Genomic DNA, 18,018 nt, shown 5'->3' with positions numbered 1-18,018 from the left:
ACCCTCAGGATCTCCTCCTTGAATGCCTCCCACTGCTCTGTGACACTGATTTACCATCAAGTAGCCGTTCCCAGTCCACCTTGGCCAAATCCCATCTCAGCTCAGCAAAATTGGCTTTACCCCAATTGAGAACTTTTTTGCTGGTCCACCTTTGTCCTTTTCCACAACTAAATCTTACTGAATTATGATCACAAAATGCTCTCTCACTGATGCACCATCCACCTGCCCCTCTTAATTCCCCCAAACCAAGTCCAGAACCACTCCCTCCCTTGTTGGGCTTGTTACATACTGGCCGAAGAAGTTCTCCTGAATGCATTTTAGGAATTCCGCACCCTCTGTTCCATTCACACTGCTTTTTTCCCAGTTAATATTAGGTTAGTTGAAATCCCCCATTATTACAGCTCTATAGTTTTTGCACTTCACAGCTATTTGCCCACATATTTGTTCTCCCTTGTTTATTTTCCAGCCCTTGTTTCCTCTGTCTTCCAAATTCACATTTTACTTTTCTGCTGCCCAATTCCAATTTTGCTTCTCTCCCCACTGAATTTATTCTCCGGCTCCCATCCCCCTGCCAAGCTAATTTAAACCCTCTCCAAACAGCACTAGCAAACCCTCCCGCGAGGATACTGGTCCCGGCTCTGTTGAAGTGCAGCCCATCCGGCTTGTACAGGTCCCACCTTCCCCTAGAAATAGTCCCAATACTCAGGAATCTAAAGCCCTCCCGTCTGCACCCTCTCTCCAGCCATGCATTCATCTTCTCTATCCGTCTATCACTGTACTCACTAGCACGTGGCAGTAACCTGGAGATTACTACCTTTTGAGGTCCTGCTTTTTAATCTCTCTCCTATACTCTGCCTGCAGGACCTCATCCCTCTTTCTAACTATGTTATCGGTACTGATATGGACCATGACCTCTGGCTGTTCACCCCCCCCCCCCCCCCGAATGTCTTTACTTCTGTTATCTTCAAGATCTCTAAGTCCATATCAGCCTCTAGATACACTTTTTTAAATGAGGAAATACTGCACAGACCAGCCATATTTTCATATGGTGTTCAAGATGTTATACCGAAGGCTGACCTATTTCTACTTTTTTGATTTGTGCTTGCTTTTGCTGTCTGTGGTAATGTTACAGAGAATTACATAGAATATGCAGCACAGAAACCAGTCATTCCACCCATCTGGTCCATGCTAGTGTTTATGCTCAACGTGAGCCTCCTCCCATCCCTCTTCCTCTAGCCATATCAGCATAACCTTCTATTCCTTTCTCCCTCATGTGTTTTTCTAGCTTCCTCTTGAATGAATCTATTCATCTCAACTACTCCCTGTGGTAGCAAATTCCACATTGTAACTACTCTGCATAAAGAAGTTTCTCCTGAATTCCCTATTGGATTTATTGGTGGCTATATTATGTCAACAAAATAATAGCTTTTGGATTGTAAGAAATAATATTTCATTCTACTGTAAGAGTGTGCATGCGTCTGAGAGAAACATAGAAACATAGAAACTGCACACAGGCTACAGAGTGCGTGAAAGAGAGCACATACACGAACAAGAATGAGTGTGCAAAACAGTGAGAGTGAGGTCTTGAAAACATGTAAATGAGTAAGTTTGACGGTGCATGTGCATGCAAGAGAATGTGAGCACATGTGGGACACAGCACATATGTGTGTGCAACAGTGAGTGAGAGAAGTTGCTACAAAGTGAGAGCGATTGTCAGAGAGTGTGTCAGAGTGTCACAGAGACAGAGTATGTCATGGACAGAGTCTGAGTAGCGAGTAGAGTGAGTGTTAGTGTATGTGCAAATGAGAAGGAGTGAGTTTGTGGGCAAGCGCGAACAAGCATGTGCATGAGATGGTGAGAGTGTGTGCCAGAGCACAATAATGAATGAGTGTCACAGTCACAGTGAGAGAACACATCACTGTGACTGCTTATGCAAATTATTCCAATAAGCTACTGAGTGTTGAGGAAAAGTCCCAGATTAACAGTGCCAAACAGTGTCTGTGATTGTGCTTGTGTGCCTCCATCCTAAACTGGCATTTCTCAAATTCCAAAAGACTGACTGCTTAAATTTTAATGAGACAAAACGTGAAGCTGCTTTATTTTTATAGTCAGCAAGTGACTACAGAATAACCTTTACAGCAAATATCTTCTTTCTTTAACTTAATACCAAGCCCTCCGCATAGCAAAGAAAGTAATAAACTTGCCACACTGCCCCTGTTAATTGGCTAAGTAACAATTTATTTTGGCGAGCTCATTCACTGAATCAGAATAGAAATTAGCCTGAGCCTGGGTTGCTGTTTTCTTGCTGTATATTGGCCTTGATTTTTACCTGTCCATTTCAGCGGATGTTACCAACTGACCTCAACATGTGCTTTGATTTTCTTTTGTCCTGTAGCTGCACAGGAAATTGGCTTTTTTTTTACCTCTAATTCTGTCCGGGGTTAGCCAATCGAACAGAGAAATTTCCGGCTACTAACTAATCTGTATATTTCCAGCCGCCTTTTTTTTTGCTGCAGATTTCCAGCATTTGCATTTTTTTAAATATGTACATGGGGTTGTTTGTATAATTTATGTGAAAGTTTCCATGTGTTCACTTGCTGTTCATCCCACTCCTCCAGACATTCTCCTCGAGGTAAATCATAAATAATTCAAATTTTTCCAGAGGTAATTCCTGAAATAAAAACACAATTTAGGTTATTGCATTCGATGGTTAACAAATGAAATAATGTCAACATGAAATCTTTATATTTTGCAATTTAACAACAGTTGTCTTTCTGAGAACTGTAAAACCAATTAACTTATATAATATTTATCTACACGCAATGAGTTTAAAAAAACACTAATTTTCCTGGAACAAATAATGATAAATTACAACCTTTTAAAATTCTTTGGGAAGAACAGCATAACCTCTGCATGCCACAAGGGACCTGCTAGTGTACAATTTTTGAGTCTATTTTATGTCCATTATATGTCAGACTTCTCACTTCAAAGTAGCAATAAGTCTCACATTGAACAACTTCTCCTTTGACTCCATTCACTTGCCCCAAATTAAAGGTGTTGCTATGAGAACCTGCATGGGTCCTAGCTATACCTGCCTTTTCGTGGGATATGTGGAACATTCTTTGTCCAGTTTTACTCTGGTCCTCTCCCTTGCCTCTTTTTCCGGTACATTGATGACTGCGTTGGTGCCGTTTCCTGCTGTCGCCCTGAGCTAGAAAATGTAATTCACTTTGCATTCAATTTCCACCCTTCCCTCATCTTCACAAGGTGGATGCAGAGAGGATGTTTCCACTGATATGGGAGACTAGAACTAGGGGGGCATAATCTTAGAATAAGGAGCCGCTCTGAGATGATGAAGAATTTCTTCTCAAAGGGTTGTAAATCTGTGGAATTCGCTGCCTCAGAGAGCTGTGGAAGCTGGGACATTGAATAAATTTAAGACAGCAATAGACAGTTTCTTAACCGATAAGAGAATAAGGGGTTATGAGGAGCAGGCAGGGAAGTGCACCTGAGTCCATGGTCGGATCAGCCATGATCGTATTAAATGGCAGAGCAGGCTCGAGGGGCCGTATGGCCTATTCCTGCCCCGATTTCTTACGTTCTTATGTTCACATGGTTCATCCCAACCCCTTCCTTTCCTCGACTTTCCTGTCTCCATTTCTGGGGATAGGCTATCGACAAACATTGACTATAAGCCCACTGTCTCCCACAGCTACCTGGACTACACTTCCTCCCACCCTGCATCCTGTAAGGACTCCATTCCAATCTCCCAGTTTCTCCGTCTCTGTTGCATCTGCTCTGACGATTCCACCTTCCATACCAGTGCCTCTGATATAGCTTCCTTTTTCCTCAACCTAGGATTCCCCTCCACCATGGTTAACATGGCCCTCAACCGTGTCCATTCTATTTCCCGCACTTCTCCTCTCGCCCCTTCCCCTCCCTCCCAGAACCACGATAGTATGCGCCACCCAAGGCCAAGAATGGTGCCGGATAAGGGAGTCCCGGATAAGAGAGGTTCAACCTGTGTTACTTCCAATTTAGTGTACTGTATTCGCTGCTCACGATGTGGTGGGCTCTACATTGTGGAGACCAAACGCAGATTGGGTAACCACTTTGCAGAACATCTCCGTTCAGTCCATAAGCATGACCCCGAGCTCGCGGTCGCCTGTCACTTTTAATTCTCTGCTCCACTCCCACTCTGATCTCTCCATCCTCGGCCTCCTACACTGTTCCAATGAAGCTCAACGCAAGTTTGAGGAACAGCAACACAATTTTGGTTAAAGCACTTTGCAGCCTTCTGGACTCAACATCGAGTTCAACAATTTCAGTCCATAACCTCTGCCCATATTTTTTCCTTTTTTTCACACCCCCCCCCTTTTTTTCCCCCTCTCTCCCATGGCAGCTGGTGATGATTCCGCCATTCGCACCCCATCTAGACTCGTCTTTTGTTTCTTAACTTGTCCCATTACTATCTCATTTTTGCCCATCATCTCTTTTTTGTCTCTTAATCTCTTCTGCCTTCCACCCTATCACAGACATTCCTTTTTGTTCGTTCTTCCTTCTCTCCCTTTCCCTGCACTTCCTTATGAACCTGTTACATCTGACTTTTCCAGTTCTGAAAAAGGATCACAAATCTGAAACGATAACTCTCTTTCTCTCCACAGATGCTGCTTTACCTGCTGAGATTTCCAGCATTTTTTGTTTTTATTTCAGATTCCAGCATCCGCAGTATTTTGCTTTTGTAATAATAGTCATTTCCATTTATCCTGCCTTACGATTGGAAATTTGAAAGCATTTTCCAATCTAACTGAAACAGTAATCAATTATCATTTGACTTGCCATGAGTAATGTCATAGGACATCTGTCACTCCTCTAAACAATTGCTTAGCTAATTTGCCAAATCTAACAAAATAAACTTGAATGATAGGAAGATGTGAATAATACTCTTAAATGTTTGTAGCTGTCTCCGAGGCTCAGGACATTGAATTGCATCTTCGAGCTTTGAAATATCATTTATCCCATTTGGAGGAATCAAATTTTCCTGAAATTCAACCGCTGATTGCTCCCCTTTTCCACACTATTTGCTTGATATGGAGCCATTCCAGATACTATTGCTTCCCATCAAGAATTATTGTCTTGCTACAAGAATTCTGCAATCTTATCATCAACCAGGTATGCATATACTGTGTGGGAATATCTTAAAATGAAACTAGTCTTTGACAACCTTTGTTACTTTGCTTACAAATGTACAATACAGTCATAACTCGTATCAAATTGCATTACTTGGGCACCATGCTATTGTGACAAAAGATTATGAACAGCTGCTCTGGCTTTTCTTCTTGGCATATAAAAAGGTTTCCAAACACTTTTTCATGATAATGCTTCTCTAAAGAAGACCTTATATTGTTTCTATAATAATTGAAATAAGAACAGTTAGAAACACACAAATGTGTAAATAATATCATTCAAATAATTGCTGATTTAAAAAATATATAATACTTTTAAAGCTGTGTGTATCCTGAATTGCTAGTTTCAAATATCCATATTTTCAAAAAAAATGACAGCATTGTTATGTCTTGGATAAGGAGTCAGACGAGATACTGCAAGCTCAAAGTAAGTGTGACCGTAGTCCTTTATTACAGATCTCAGAGTGCCTCGCCAGCCTGTGAGACCTCTTTATATACAGGTGCTCCCAAGGGATTGTGGTATCCCTTGGGACTCCAGGGGATAAGCCCTCTGGTGGTTAGACATGGTAATTACAGGTTTACATACATAACAACACTCTCTTTCCTCCCCCTCCCCTCGCCGAAGTCAATAGTGTAACTATTTACAATGTGAGTCGATCTGGGGCCTTCCTTTCCCTGGTTGATTGTTTTGGTGCAAATGCTGGTGTTGGTGAGTCGTTTGTTGGGCCTTCGCTGGGCTGCTGCGCAGCTGGCCTTGCTGGACTACTGTGGGTGGAGAGTCTTGCTGGGCTGCTGCGGGTGATGGGTTCTGCTTCGTGGTCAACCGCTGGGTCGGTTGCCACTTGTGTGTGTGTTGGAGGGTCGAAAAAGGTAGAGTCTATTGTGGATTGTTCTGGATAGTCCGTAAATCTGAGTTTGGTTTGGTCCAAGTGTTTTCTGCAGGTTTGACCACAAACACCCTAATCACCTCTTTTTGGCCATAACTACTTGGGACCTTGTCCATAGTTCAACACAAATACAGGATCATTTACTTCAATTTCGCGTGACACATTTGCTCTCTACGTGTTCGTGTAGATCAGGGTGGACTATCGAGAGCCTTGTCTTAAGTGCCCTTTTCATCAGCAGTTCAGCGGGAGGGACCCTGGTGAGCGAGTGGGGTCTTGTGCGGTAACTAAGCAGGACTTGGGATAAGTGAGTCTGCAGTGAGCCTTCAGTTACCCTTTTCAAGCTCTGCTTCATTGTTTGAACTGCTCGTTCTGCCTGACCATTGGACACTGGCTTAAACGAGGCAGACGTGACATGTTTGACCCCATCGTGGAGAGGCAGCGGGAGTTCGTGAGTCGGCGAGAGGCAGCGGGGGGAGGCCTATAAAAAGGCCCAGCCTTGGTGAGTCGGCGAGAGGCAGCGGGGGGAGGCCTATAAAAAGGCCCAGCCTTGGTGAGTCGGCGAGAGGCAGCGGGAGTTTGTGAGTCAGCGAGAGGCAGCGGGGGGAGGCCTATAAAAAGGCCCAGCCTTGGTGAGTCGGCGAGAGGCAGCGGGAGTTCGTGAGTCGGCGAGAGGCCAGCCAGTGCAGCTGCAGCAGGGTGAGAAGGCAAAAAAAGTAGAAAGAAATTGAAAGGTGACATCAGAGCCAAGGGGGTAAGTGATTGGCTGGTGATGGGTAAGTAGCTTTTCTTTTTACTTTTCTCGATCAGTAAGTAACATTTAGCATTGTTGTTGCCAAATTAAGTTTATCTAAGGGTTAAGTCATGGCAGGAGAGCTCGGACACGTGTTATGCTCCTCCTGTACTATATGGGAAGTTAGGGACGCTTCCGGTGTCCCTGACGACTATGTGTGCGGGAAGTATATCCGCCTCCAGCTCTTAACGGACCGCATTGCGGCACTGGAGCTGTGGGTGGATGAACTCTGGAGCATCCACGATGCTGAGAATGATGTGAATAGCACATTTAGCGAGTTGGTCTCACCGCAGGTAAAGGGTACACAGCCAGAGAGTAAATGGGTGACCAGCAGGAAGAGCAGTGGAAGGAAGGTAGTGCAGGGGTCGCCTGCAGTCATCCCCCTGCAAAACAGATACACTGCTTTGGATACTGTTGAGGGGGATGACTCATCAGGGGGGAACAGCAGCAGCCAAGTTCATGGCACCTTGGGTGGCTCTGCTGCACAGGAGGGCAGGAAAAAGAGTGGGAGAGCTATAGTGATAAGGGATTCGGTTGTAAGGGGAATAGATAGGCGTTTCTGCGGCCGCAACCGAGACTCCAGGATGGTATGTTGCCTCCCTGCTGCAAGGGTCAAGGATGTCTCGGAGCGGGTGCAGGACATGCTGAAAAGGGAGGGTGAACAGCCAGTTGTCGTGGTGCATATAGGTACCAACGATATAGGTAAAAAACGGGATGAGGTCCTACGAGACGAATTTAGGGAGCTAGGAGCTAAATTTAAAAAGTAGGACCTCAAAAGTAGTAATCTCAGGATTCCAACCAGTGCCACGTGCTAGTCAGAGTAGGAATCGCAGGGTGGCTCAGATGAATACGTGGCTTGAGGAGTGGTGCAAGAGGGAGGGGTTCAAGTTCCTGGGACATTGGAACTGGTTCTGGGGTGGGTGGGACCAGGAGAAACCGAACGGTCTGCACCTGGGCAGGTCAGGATCCAATGTCCTCGGGGGAGTGTTTGCTAGTGGTGTTGGGGAGGAGTTAAACTAATATGGCAGGGGGATGGGAACCTATGCAGGGAAATAAAATGGAGGTAGAAGCAAAAGATAGAAAGGAGAATAGTAAAAGTGGAGGGCAGAGAAACCCAAGGCAAGAAACAAAAAGGGCCACATTACAGAAAAATTCTAAAAGGGTAAAGTGTGTTAAAAAGACAAGCCTGAAGGCTCTGTGCCTCAATGCGAGGAGTATTCGGAATAAGGTGGACGAATTAACTGCGCAGACAGCAGTTAACGGATATGATGTAATTGGCATCACGGAGACATGGCTCCAGGGTGACCAAGGCTGGGAATTCAACATCCAGGGGTATTCAACATTTAGGAAGGATAGGCAGAGAGGAAAAGGAGGCGGGGTGGCGTTGCTGGTTAAAGAGGAAATTAATGCAGTAGTAAGGAGGGACATTAGCCTGGATGATGTGGAATCGTTATGGGTGGAGCTGCGGAATTCCAAAGGGCAGAAAACGTTAGTGGGAGTTGTGTACAGACCACCAAACAGTAGTCGTGAGGTTGGGGACAGCATCAAACAAGAAATAAGGGATGTGTGCAATAAAGGTACAGCAGTTATCATGGGCGACTTTAATCTGCATATTGATTGGGCTAATCAAACTGGTAGCAATGTGGTGGAGGAGGATTTCCTGGAGTGGTATTAGGGATGGTTTTCTCGACCAATATTTCGAGGAACCAACTAGAGAGCTGGCCATCCTAGACTGGGTGATGTGTAATGAGAAGAGACTAATTAGCAATCTTGTTGTGCGAGGCCCCTTTCGATGTTTAGGGCAGAACCCACAAGTCTGCAACTTCCAGCAGGCCTCAGGTGACCCAGATGACTCAGAATCTGCAACAAAGGATGAATGCAAGGCAATTCACACCTTGTTGTCGTTGTGGAGGCTTCCATTCAGCCTATTCATGCTGCTTCAAAGGGTGTGTTTGCAAGAGCTGTGGAACAATGGGGCACCTCCAACGAGCTTGCAAATGAGCTGCAAGCTCTGCAAAACCTGCTAACCACCACGTGGCAGAGGACGATTGGTCCATGCTGGATCAAAGCAATTTTGAGCTTCAGAGAGAGGAGGCAGATGCTGAAGTACACGGGGTGCACACATTTTCGACGAAATATCCACCTATAATGCTAAACATAAAATTGAATGGCTTACCCGTAGCCATTGAACTGGACACTGGCACTAGCCAATCCATCATGAGTAAAAAGATGTTTGAGAGGCTGTGGTGCAACAAGGCACTCAGACCAGCCCTGAGCCCCATCCACATGAAACGGAGAAGGAACACCAAAGAGCTCATTGCTGTCCTGGGCAGCGCCATGGTCACGGTCACCTATGAGGACACGGTGCACGAACTGCCACTCTGGATTGTCCCGGGCGATGGCCCCACACTGCTTGGAAGGAGCTGGCTGCCAAAATCCGCTGGAACTGTGATGACATCCGAGCACTATCACATGTCGATGAGGCCTCATGTTCTGAACAAATTTCCTTCCCTTTTTTGAGACAGGCATTGGAAACTTTTCCGGGGCGAAGATGCGGATCCACTTGGTCCCAGAGGCACGATCCATTCACGACAAGGCCCGAGCGGTACCTCACATGATGAGGGAGAGAGTGGAAATCGAGCTGGACAGGCTGCAACGCGAGGGCATCATCTCCCCATTGGAATTCAGCGAGTGGGCCAGCCCGATTGTTCCAGTACTCAAAAGTGATGGCACGGTCAGGATTTGCGACGATTATAAAGTAACTAGTAATCGTTTCTCGCTACAGGACCAATACCCGCTACCTAAGGCAGATGACCTATTTGCGACGCTGGTAGGAGGCAAGACGTTCACCAAGCTCGACCTGACTTCGGCCTACATGATGCAGGAGCTGGAGGAGTCTTCGAAGGGCCTCACCTGCATCAACACGCACAAGGGACTGTTCATCCACAACAGATACCCGTTTGGAATTCGTTCGGCTGCAGCGATTTTCCAGAGAAACATGGAGAGCCTACTCAAGTGGATACCACGCACAGTGGTTTTTCAGGACAACATATTGGTCATTGGTCGGGACACCGTCGAGCACCTACAAAACCTGGAGGAGGTCCTCCAGCGACTGGATCCCATAGGGCTGCGGGTGAAGAGGTCGAAATGCGTCTTCATGACAACAGAAGTGGAGTTTTTGGGGAGAAAGATCGCGGCGGATGGCATTCGGCCCACAGAGGCTATCGGGAACGCGCCCAGGCCACAGAACATCACAGAGATGCGGTCATTTCTGGGGCTCCTCAACTATTTTGGTAACTTCCTACAGGGGTTAAGCACCCTCTTAGAACCCCTACATGTGTTATTGCATAAAGGTGAGAACTGGGTATGGGGAAAAAAAACAAGTAATTGCTTTTGAGAAAGCCAGAAACATTTTATGCTCCAACAAGCTGCTTGTATTGTATAACCCGTGTAAAAGACTTGTGCTAGCATGTAATGCATCATCGTACGGAGTGGGGTGGGTATTACAACAAGCTAACGTTGCGGGGAAGTTGCAACCTGTCGCCTATGCTTCCAGGAGCTTGTCTAAGGCCGAGAGGGCCTACAGCATGATTGAGAAAGAGGCATTAGCGTGTGTGTTCGGGGTAAAGAAAATGCATCAGTACCTGTTTGGCCTCAAATTTGAGCTGGAAACCGATCAAAAGCCCCACATATCCCTGTTCGCTGAAAGCAAGGGGATAAATACTCATGCCTCAGCCCGCATACAAAGGTGGGCACTCACGCTATCAGCATATAACTATACCATCCGCCACAGGCCAGGCACCGAGAACTGTGCCGATACTCTCAGTCGGCTACCATTGCCCACCACGGGGGTGAAAATGGCGCAGCCTGCAAACTTGTTGATGGTCATGGAAGCGTTTGAAAATGATAAATCACCTGTCAAGGCTCGCCATATTGGGACTTGGACCAGCCAAGATCCTCTGCTGTCCCTAGTTAAAAAACTGTGTACTGCATGGGAGCTGGGCCAGCATCTCCGTTGAAATCCAAGAGCTAATCAAGCCGTTCCAGCGACGAAAGGACGAGCTGTCCATTCAGGCAAACTGCCTGTTGTGGGGTAACCACGTAGTGCTACCCAAAAAGGGCAGGGAGACGTTCATCTCGGATCTCCACAGCACACACCCTTGTATAGTAATGATGAAAGCGATAGCCAGATCCCACGTGTGGTGGCCCGGTATCAACTCTGACTTAGAGTCCTGTGTACGGCAATGCAGCCTATGTGCTCAGTTGAGCAACGCGCCCAGAGAGGCACCACTAAGTTTGTGGTCCTGGCCCTCCAGACCATGGTCGAGGATCCACGTCGACTATACGGGCCCGTTTCTCGGTAAAATGTTCCTGGTGGTGGTGGATGCTTTTTCAAAATGGATTGAATGTGAAATAATGTCGGGAAGCACCGCCACCACCACCGTTGAAAGCCTGAGGGCCATGTTTGCCACCCACAGCCTGCCTGACATACTGGTCAGTGACAACGGGCCATGTTTCACCAGTGCCGAATTTAAAGAATTCATGACCCGCAATGGGATCAAACATGTCACCTCGGCCCCGTTTAAACCAGCCTCCAATAGGCAGGCAGAGCGGGCAGTACAAACAATCAAACAGAGCCTTAAACGAGTCACAGAAGGCTCACTCCAAACCTGCCTGTCCCAAGTACTGCTCAGCTACCGCACGAGACCCCACTCGCTCACAGGGGTGCCCCCGGTTGAGCTACTCATGAAAAGGACTCTCACTGGTTCACCCCAACCTGCATGATGAGGTAGAGAGCAGGCAGTAGCAACAAAATGTGAACGATGGTCGCGCCACTGTGTCACGGGAAATTGATCTGAATGTCCCTGTGTATGTGCTAAACTATGGGCACGGTGATAGCTAAAGAAGGGAGTAGGGTGTTTGTAGTCAAACTAGACAATGGACAAATTTGCAGAAAGCACCAGGACGAAACGAGGCTGCGGCTCACAGACTGCCCTGAACAACCCACAGCAGACACCATCTTTTTCGAGTCCACAACACACACACAAAGGATCAATGACACCACCCCGGACCAGGAAATTGAACCCATCATGCCGAACAGCCCAGCAAGGCCAGGCTCACTCAGCAGCCCTGCAGGGCCAACAACACGCTAGCCCAGCGAGGGCACAGCCAACACACCAGAACAGACATTTTTACCGAAGCGGTCCACCAGGGAAAGAAAGGCTCTGGACCGCCACACCTTGTAAATAGTTTTCACTTTGACTTTGCGGGGGGAGTGATGTGTATCTGTAAAGCATGCACTCTCATGTTCCGCCACCAGGGAGCGCATCCCCTGAAGTCCCAAGGGATCACAGCATCCCTTGGGAGCACTGTATATAAGCCGGCCCCTAAGGCCTGTTCCTCACTCTGGAGTGTCTTAATAAAGACTGAGGTTACTGTTACTTTAACCTCCCTGTGTGCAGTCTCATCTGTGTTAGGAACACAATAAACTCCACTTCAGGCACCAGGAAAATGCATTTCGAGCGTTTTAGCCTGAGCCCCACACGATTAAGCCGACCAAGAAACTCCTCCAGGTTCTGCAGGTGCTCGACGGTGTCCCGACCTGTAACCAAGATGTCATCCTGGAAGACCACGGTGCGCGGGACCAACTTCAGCAAGTTTTCCATGTTCCTCTGGAATATCGCTGCAACCGATCAAATCCCAAACGGCATCTGTTGTAAACGAAAAGACCTTTGTGCGTGTTGATGCAGGTGAGGCCTTTCGAAGATTCCTCCAGCTCCTGCGTCATGTAGGCCGAGGTCAAATCCAGCTTCGTGAACATTTTCCCTCCCACCAGCATCGCAAATAATTTGTGTGCAATGCCACTGGAGATGAAGCAGTGTAATATATATTTGTAGTAATGTAAGGGTAGAGAAAAGAAAAGGGATTCATAGGAATGTGTTTTGATAAGGCTTGTTGGAGTTGCATAATCCAATACTTATGATGAAACTGTGCACCTTCTCTTTTCCTGTTCCAGAGTGATGAATTGGTGTTGTAAATCTCAGCAATTCTCCAAAAAGAATAGCGTTAAATTTCAGTGTTATAAATATATTATAGTGTTGATTTTAAACATTATAAATATATTATAAATCTGGTTTGTTTAGGCAATGCTGTAAGAGTTCACTTTTATGATATACTGTGTTGTATTCTAGACACTTCTGTTTTTATATTTTTGTTAATATTGGATGAAATCCTTTATACCTGTTTTATTAACAAAGATTGTTCTGAACTGTTGTGATCTGTCTTGTCTACAGCAGGGTAAAATTTCTATGCAGATTTCGATCTTGTCTTATGTCTGACATTTGATGAGATGAAATTAGTGATTTTGAATTTATTCTCCAAAACTTCTGAATTTAATTAATGTGAGTAGAGCAATTGACAACTGAAGCATGACAGTGGTCTTTAAAAAATCTTAGTTTGGTTGTCATCTGTCAAAAGATTCTGTTGTAAAGCTTTTGTACTTCAGGAGTCTTGTATTATAATTGCAATGTATAATAGGCACCTCAAAGAACTGGAGAAACACCACCAACGTTGCCTCCGCAAAATTCTGCAAATCCATTGGCAGGATAGTCGCACCAACGTCAGTGTTCTCTCTCAGGCATGCATTGAAGCATTGAGCATGCTCAGTCAGCTCTGATGGACAGGCCATGTGGTCCGCATGCCTGATGCAAGACTCCCAAAACAGGCACTCTACTCCAAGCTCCATCATGGCAAGCGAGCCCCAGGAGGGCAGAGAAAATGCTTCAAGGACACTCTCAAAGCCTCCTTGAAAAAATGTAACATCCCCACTGACTCTTGAGAGTCCCTGGCCCATGACCGCTTAAAGTGGAGAAGAGGCATTCGGGAAGGTACCGAACACTTTGAGTCTCTTTGTCGGGAGCACGTGGAAGTCCAGTACAAACAGCGGAAGGAACATACGACAATCCAAGCACCCCACCACCGATCCCTTCAACCACCACCCGCCCCATCTGTGACAGTCTGTGGATCCCGCATTGGACTCATCAGCCACCTTCGAACTCATATTGGTGTGGAGGCAAGTCATCCATGAATGACTCCATGAGTCAATGTGTTGTACTCAAACTGTCGTGACCTCAGTCCTTTATTCGTAAATCCAGAGTGAGGCACAAGCATGGTGGGTAGCCTTTTATACTGGGCCCTGCACACCTATGCAGGTGACCATCAGGTCTCCCACCACAGTGCGCTCAGATGGACAGCCTCTGCCACAGGAGCAGGAAACCCCGGTCTCCACCAGTTGCACCCTCTAGTGGTGCCAGCATGGTATATACACAGTGTAAACCTTATTTACAGTACATCAGGTACTAAATCTCCATCTTATGCAACTATACAGTGACTACACAGAAAGTATATCTATAGTCTGCGGGGTGAGAGGTTCCAGTGGGTTCTAGTTGTGATTCATGTGTGTGTCCATGGCTAAATAAATCCATTACCCCCCCCCCCCCCCCCTCCACAGCGAGATTGTGCAGCAGGCCAGTTACATTAAAATACAGGATCAGGTACAGTACAAGAACAAAGAAAGGAAGTTACAGTTTGTATCGTGACACCTTGGTTCAGTGACTTACATTCGTTACGTTTTGCAGTCGTGCACAAGGATTGGGTAGATTGCATTCATGGTTCAGTCATAAGTATTGAGGTAGCAGTACAGTTATGCGAGGACGCAGGTTCCAGAGCAACCGGATGGGTCCTAGTTGTCTGATTGCGGTGCTGTGCCCCCTGCTAGCGGGGTGGGTTTGGTTCGCTCAACCAGTCAGCACTCTGGGCCTTTGCTGTTGCCTAGTGGTGGGCAGAGCCACAGATGTGTGTGGCCTCCCTGTCCTTCTTTGAGGGCTGCAGATTCTTCTGCCTGTTCTCTAACGGTGTTGGGAACCTGGTTGTTCCAGGTCCTGTTTGGGGAACTCGTTGGTTCTGACCTTTCGCTCGCAGACAGGGCCGAGGTAGCGACTGGGTCTGGGGGCTGCGCCATCTCCACCCGGGTGGTGGGCAACGGCGGCCGACTGTACGTATTGGCGTCATTTTCGTTATGTATGTAAACCTGTAAATACAATGTTTAACCACCAGAGAGCTTATCCCCTGGAGTCCCAAAGGATCCCACAATCCCTTGGAAGCACCTGTATATAAGGAGGCCTCACAGGCTGGAGAGGCACTCTGAGATCTGTAATAAGACTATGCACTTACTTTGAGCTTGCAGTATCTAGTCTGACTCTCTATTCAAGACATAACAACTGGCGATGAGATACAAATGACGAATCCCACCACAACAATGCAGAGAACCGTGGGCATCCTGAAGAAATTTTCAGAGGGAGATGATTGGGAAAACTTCGTGGAGCGACTCGACCAAAACTTTGTGGCCAACGAGCTGGAAGGAGAAGCGAACACTGCCAAACGAAGGGCGATCCTTCTCACCGTTTGCGGGACACCAACGTATGGCCTCATGAAAAATCTGCTCGCTCCAGCGAAACTCACAGACAAGTCGTACGATGAGTTGTGCACACTGGTCCGGAAGCATCCAAACCCGAAGGAAAGCTTTCTGATGGCGAGGTATCAGTTCTACACGTACAAGAGGTCTCAAGGCCAGGAAGTGGCGAGCTACGTCGTCGAGCTAAGGCGCCTTTCAGGACATTGCAAATTTGAAGGACACTTGGAGCACATGCTCAGGAACTTCTTTGTACTTGGCATTGGCCATGAAGTAATACTTAGCATACTTTTGACTGTAGAGACCCCAACCTTGAGTAAAGCCATAGCGATAGCCCAGGCGTTCATCACCACCAGTGACCATACCAAACACATTTCTCAGCACACAAGTGCTGCTGCAAGTACTGTGAACAAAGTAACGTTGTTTTCGAATCGCAATGTACAGGGCAGGACTTACATGCCTGTAGCTGTACATCCGCAGATGACTGAGTCCACCATCAAGGGTGGTGAATACAAGGCCATTAAAACCTTGTTGGCGCTGCGGGGTGATCATCATTTCCGTTCATGCTGCTTCAAAGGATACGTTTGCAAGGGCTGTGGAACAATGGGACACCTCCAATGTATGTGCAGGCGTGCTGCAACCCCTGCTAATCCTGCAAACCACCATGTTGCAGAGGAGAACAGATCCACGGTGGATCATGACGATCCAGAGCCTCAGACCGAGGAGGCAGAGGTATATGGGGTGCACACATTTACCACAAAGTGTGTCCCGATAATGCTGAAGGTTAAATTGAATGGACTCCCGGTGTACATGGAGCTGGACACGGGTGCAAGCCAATCCATAATGAGCAAAAAGACTTTCGATAAATTGTGGTGCAGCAAGGCCTCAAGACCAGTCCATTCGTACTAAACTGAGAATGTACACAAAGGAGCTGATTCCTGTAATCGGCAGTGCTCCTACGATGGAGCGGTGCACGAGTTACCACACTGGGTGGTACTGGGCAGTGGCCCCATGCTGTCTGGCAGGAGCTGGCTGGGAAAGATATGCTGGAACTGGGATGACGTCCAAACGCTTTCGTCCGTCGACGACACCTCGTGCCCAGGTCCGAAACAAGTTCCCCTCGCTGTTCGAACCAGGTATTGGGAAGTTCCAAGGAACAAAGTGCAGATCCATTTGATTCCGGGGGCGCGACCCATTCATCACAAGGCGGGAGTGGTACCTTACATGAGAGAGAGGGTGGAGTTCGAACTGGACAGGTTGCAACGAGAGGGTATCATCTTGCCAATTTAATTCAATGAGTGGGCCAGTCCGATTGTTCCAGTCATCAAGGGAGAAGGCAGCGTCAGAATCTGTGGTAATTACAAAGCAACTATCAATCGTTTCTCCCTGCAGGATCAATACCTGCAACCAAAGGCAGATGACCTATTTGCGACGCTGGCGGGAGGGAAAACGTTCACGAAGCTGGACTTGACCTCGGCCTACATGATGCAGAATCTGGAGGAATCATCGAAAGGCCTCACCTGCATCAACACGCACAAAGTTCTCTTCATTTACAACAGATGCCTGTTTGGGATCTGATCGGCCGCGGCGATATTCCAGAGGAACATGGAAAGTTTGCTGAAGTTGGTCCCGCGCACCGTGGTCTTCCAGGACGACATCTTGGTTACAGGTCGGGACACCATTGAGCACCTGCAGAACCTGGAGGAGTTTCTTGGTCGGCTTAATCGTGTGGGGCTCAGGCTAAAATGCTTGAAGTGCATTTTTCTGGCCCCTGCAGTGGAGTTCCTGGGGAGAAGAATTGCGGCGGACAGCATCAGGCCCTCCGATTCGAAGACGGAGGCAATCAAAAACGCACCAAGACCACAGAACGTGATGGAGCTGCGGTTGTTTCTAGGACTCCTGAACTACTTTGGTAACTTCTTACCGGTTCTTAGCACACTGTTAGAACCCCTGCACTCTTTACTGCGTAAAGGAGTTGAATGGGTATGGGGTAAAAGCCAAAAAAATGCCTTTGAGAAAGCTAGGAAGCTGTTAGGTTCAAACAAATTGCTTGTGTTGTACGATCCATTTAAGCATTTGGTACTAGCATGTGATGCGTCGGCGTACGGGGTTGGGTATGTATTGCAACAAGCTAATGAATCTGGGAAATTGCAACCGGTTGCTTAGCCATCCAGAAGTCTGTCTAAGGCCAAGAGGGCCTTACACCATTATCGAAAAAGAAGTGTGTTTACGGGGTAAAGAACATGCATCAATATCTGTTCGGGCTCAAATTTGAATTGGAAACTGACCATAAGCCGCTTATATCCCTCTTTTCTGAAAGCAAGGGGATAAATACGAAAGCATTGGTCCGCATCCAGAGATGGACGCTCACGTCCACATACAACTACACCATCCGCCACAGGCCAGGCACAGAAAACTCTGCCGATGCTCTCAGCAGGCTGCCATTGCCCACCACAGGGGTGGAGATGGCACAGCCCACAGATTTAGTTATGGTAATGGAAGCATTCGAGAGTGAGCAATCACCTGTTACCGCCCAACAGATTAGAACCTGGACGAGCCAGGACCCCTTACTGTCCTTAGTAAAAATAACTGTGTGCTCCACGGGCGTTGGTCTAGTATCCAGTTAGAGCAGCAGGAAGAAATAAAGCCGTACCAGCGGTGCAAAGATGAAATGTCTATACAGGA

General features: G+C 47.1%; 1 protein-coding gene across 1 annotated transcript in view; it reads left to right on the top strand.

Moving 5' to 3' along the window:
- The window catches only part of dnah9l (dynein, axonemal, heavy polypeptide 9 like), a 668,659-nt gene that overhangs the window by 13,119 nt on the left and 637,522 nt on the right, over window positions 1-18,018 (top strand). Inside the window, exon 5 of the mRNA XM_070873660.1 lies at window positions 4,961-5,172. Within this exon, the coding sequence (XP_070729761.1) occupies window positions 4,961-5,172 (212 nt within the window). The remainder of the gene's footprint in view (window positions 1-4,960; window positions 5,173-18,018) is intronic.

The sequence above is a fragment of the Pristiophorus japonicus genome, chromosome 3, assembly GCF_044704955.1.
Source record: "Pristiophorus japonicus isolate sPriJap1 chromosome 3, sPriJap1.hap1, whole genome shotgun sequence".
NCBI lineage: Eukaryota > Metazoa > Chordata > Chondrichthyes > Pristiophoridae > Pristiophorus > Pristiophorus japonicus.
Note: the sequence above shows the minus strand (reverse complement) of the source record. Positions and strands in the feature narration are given on the sequence as shown.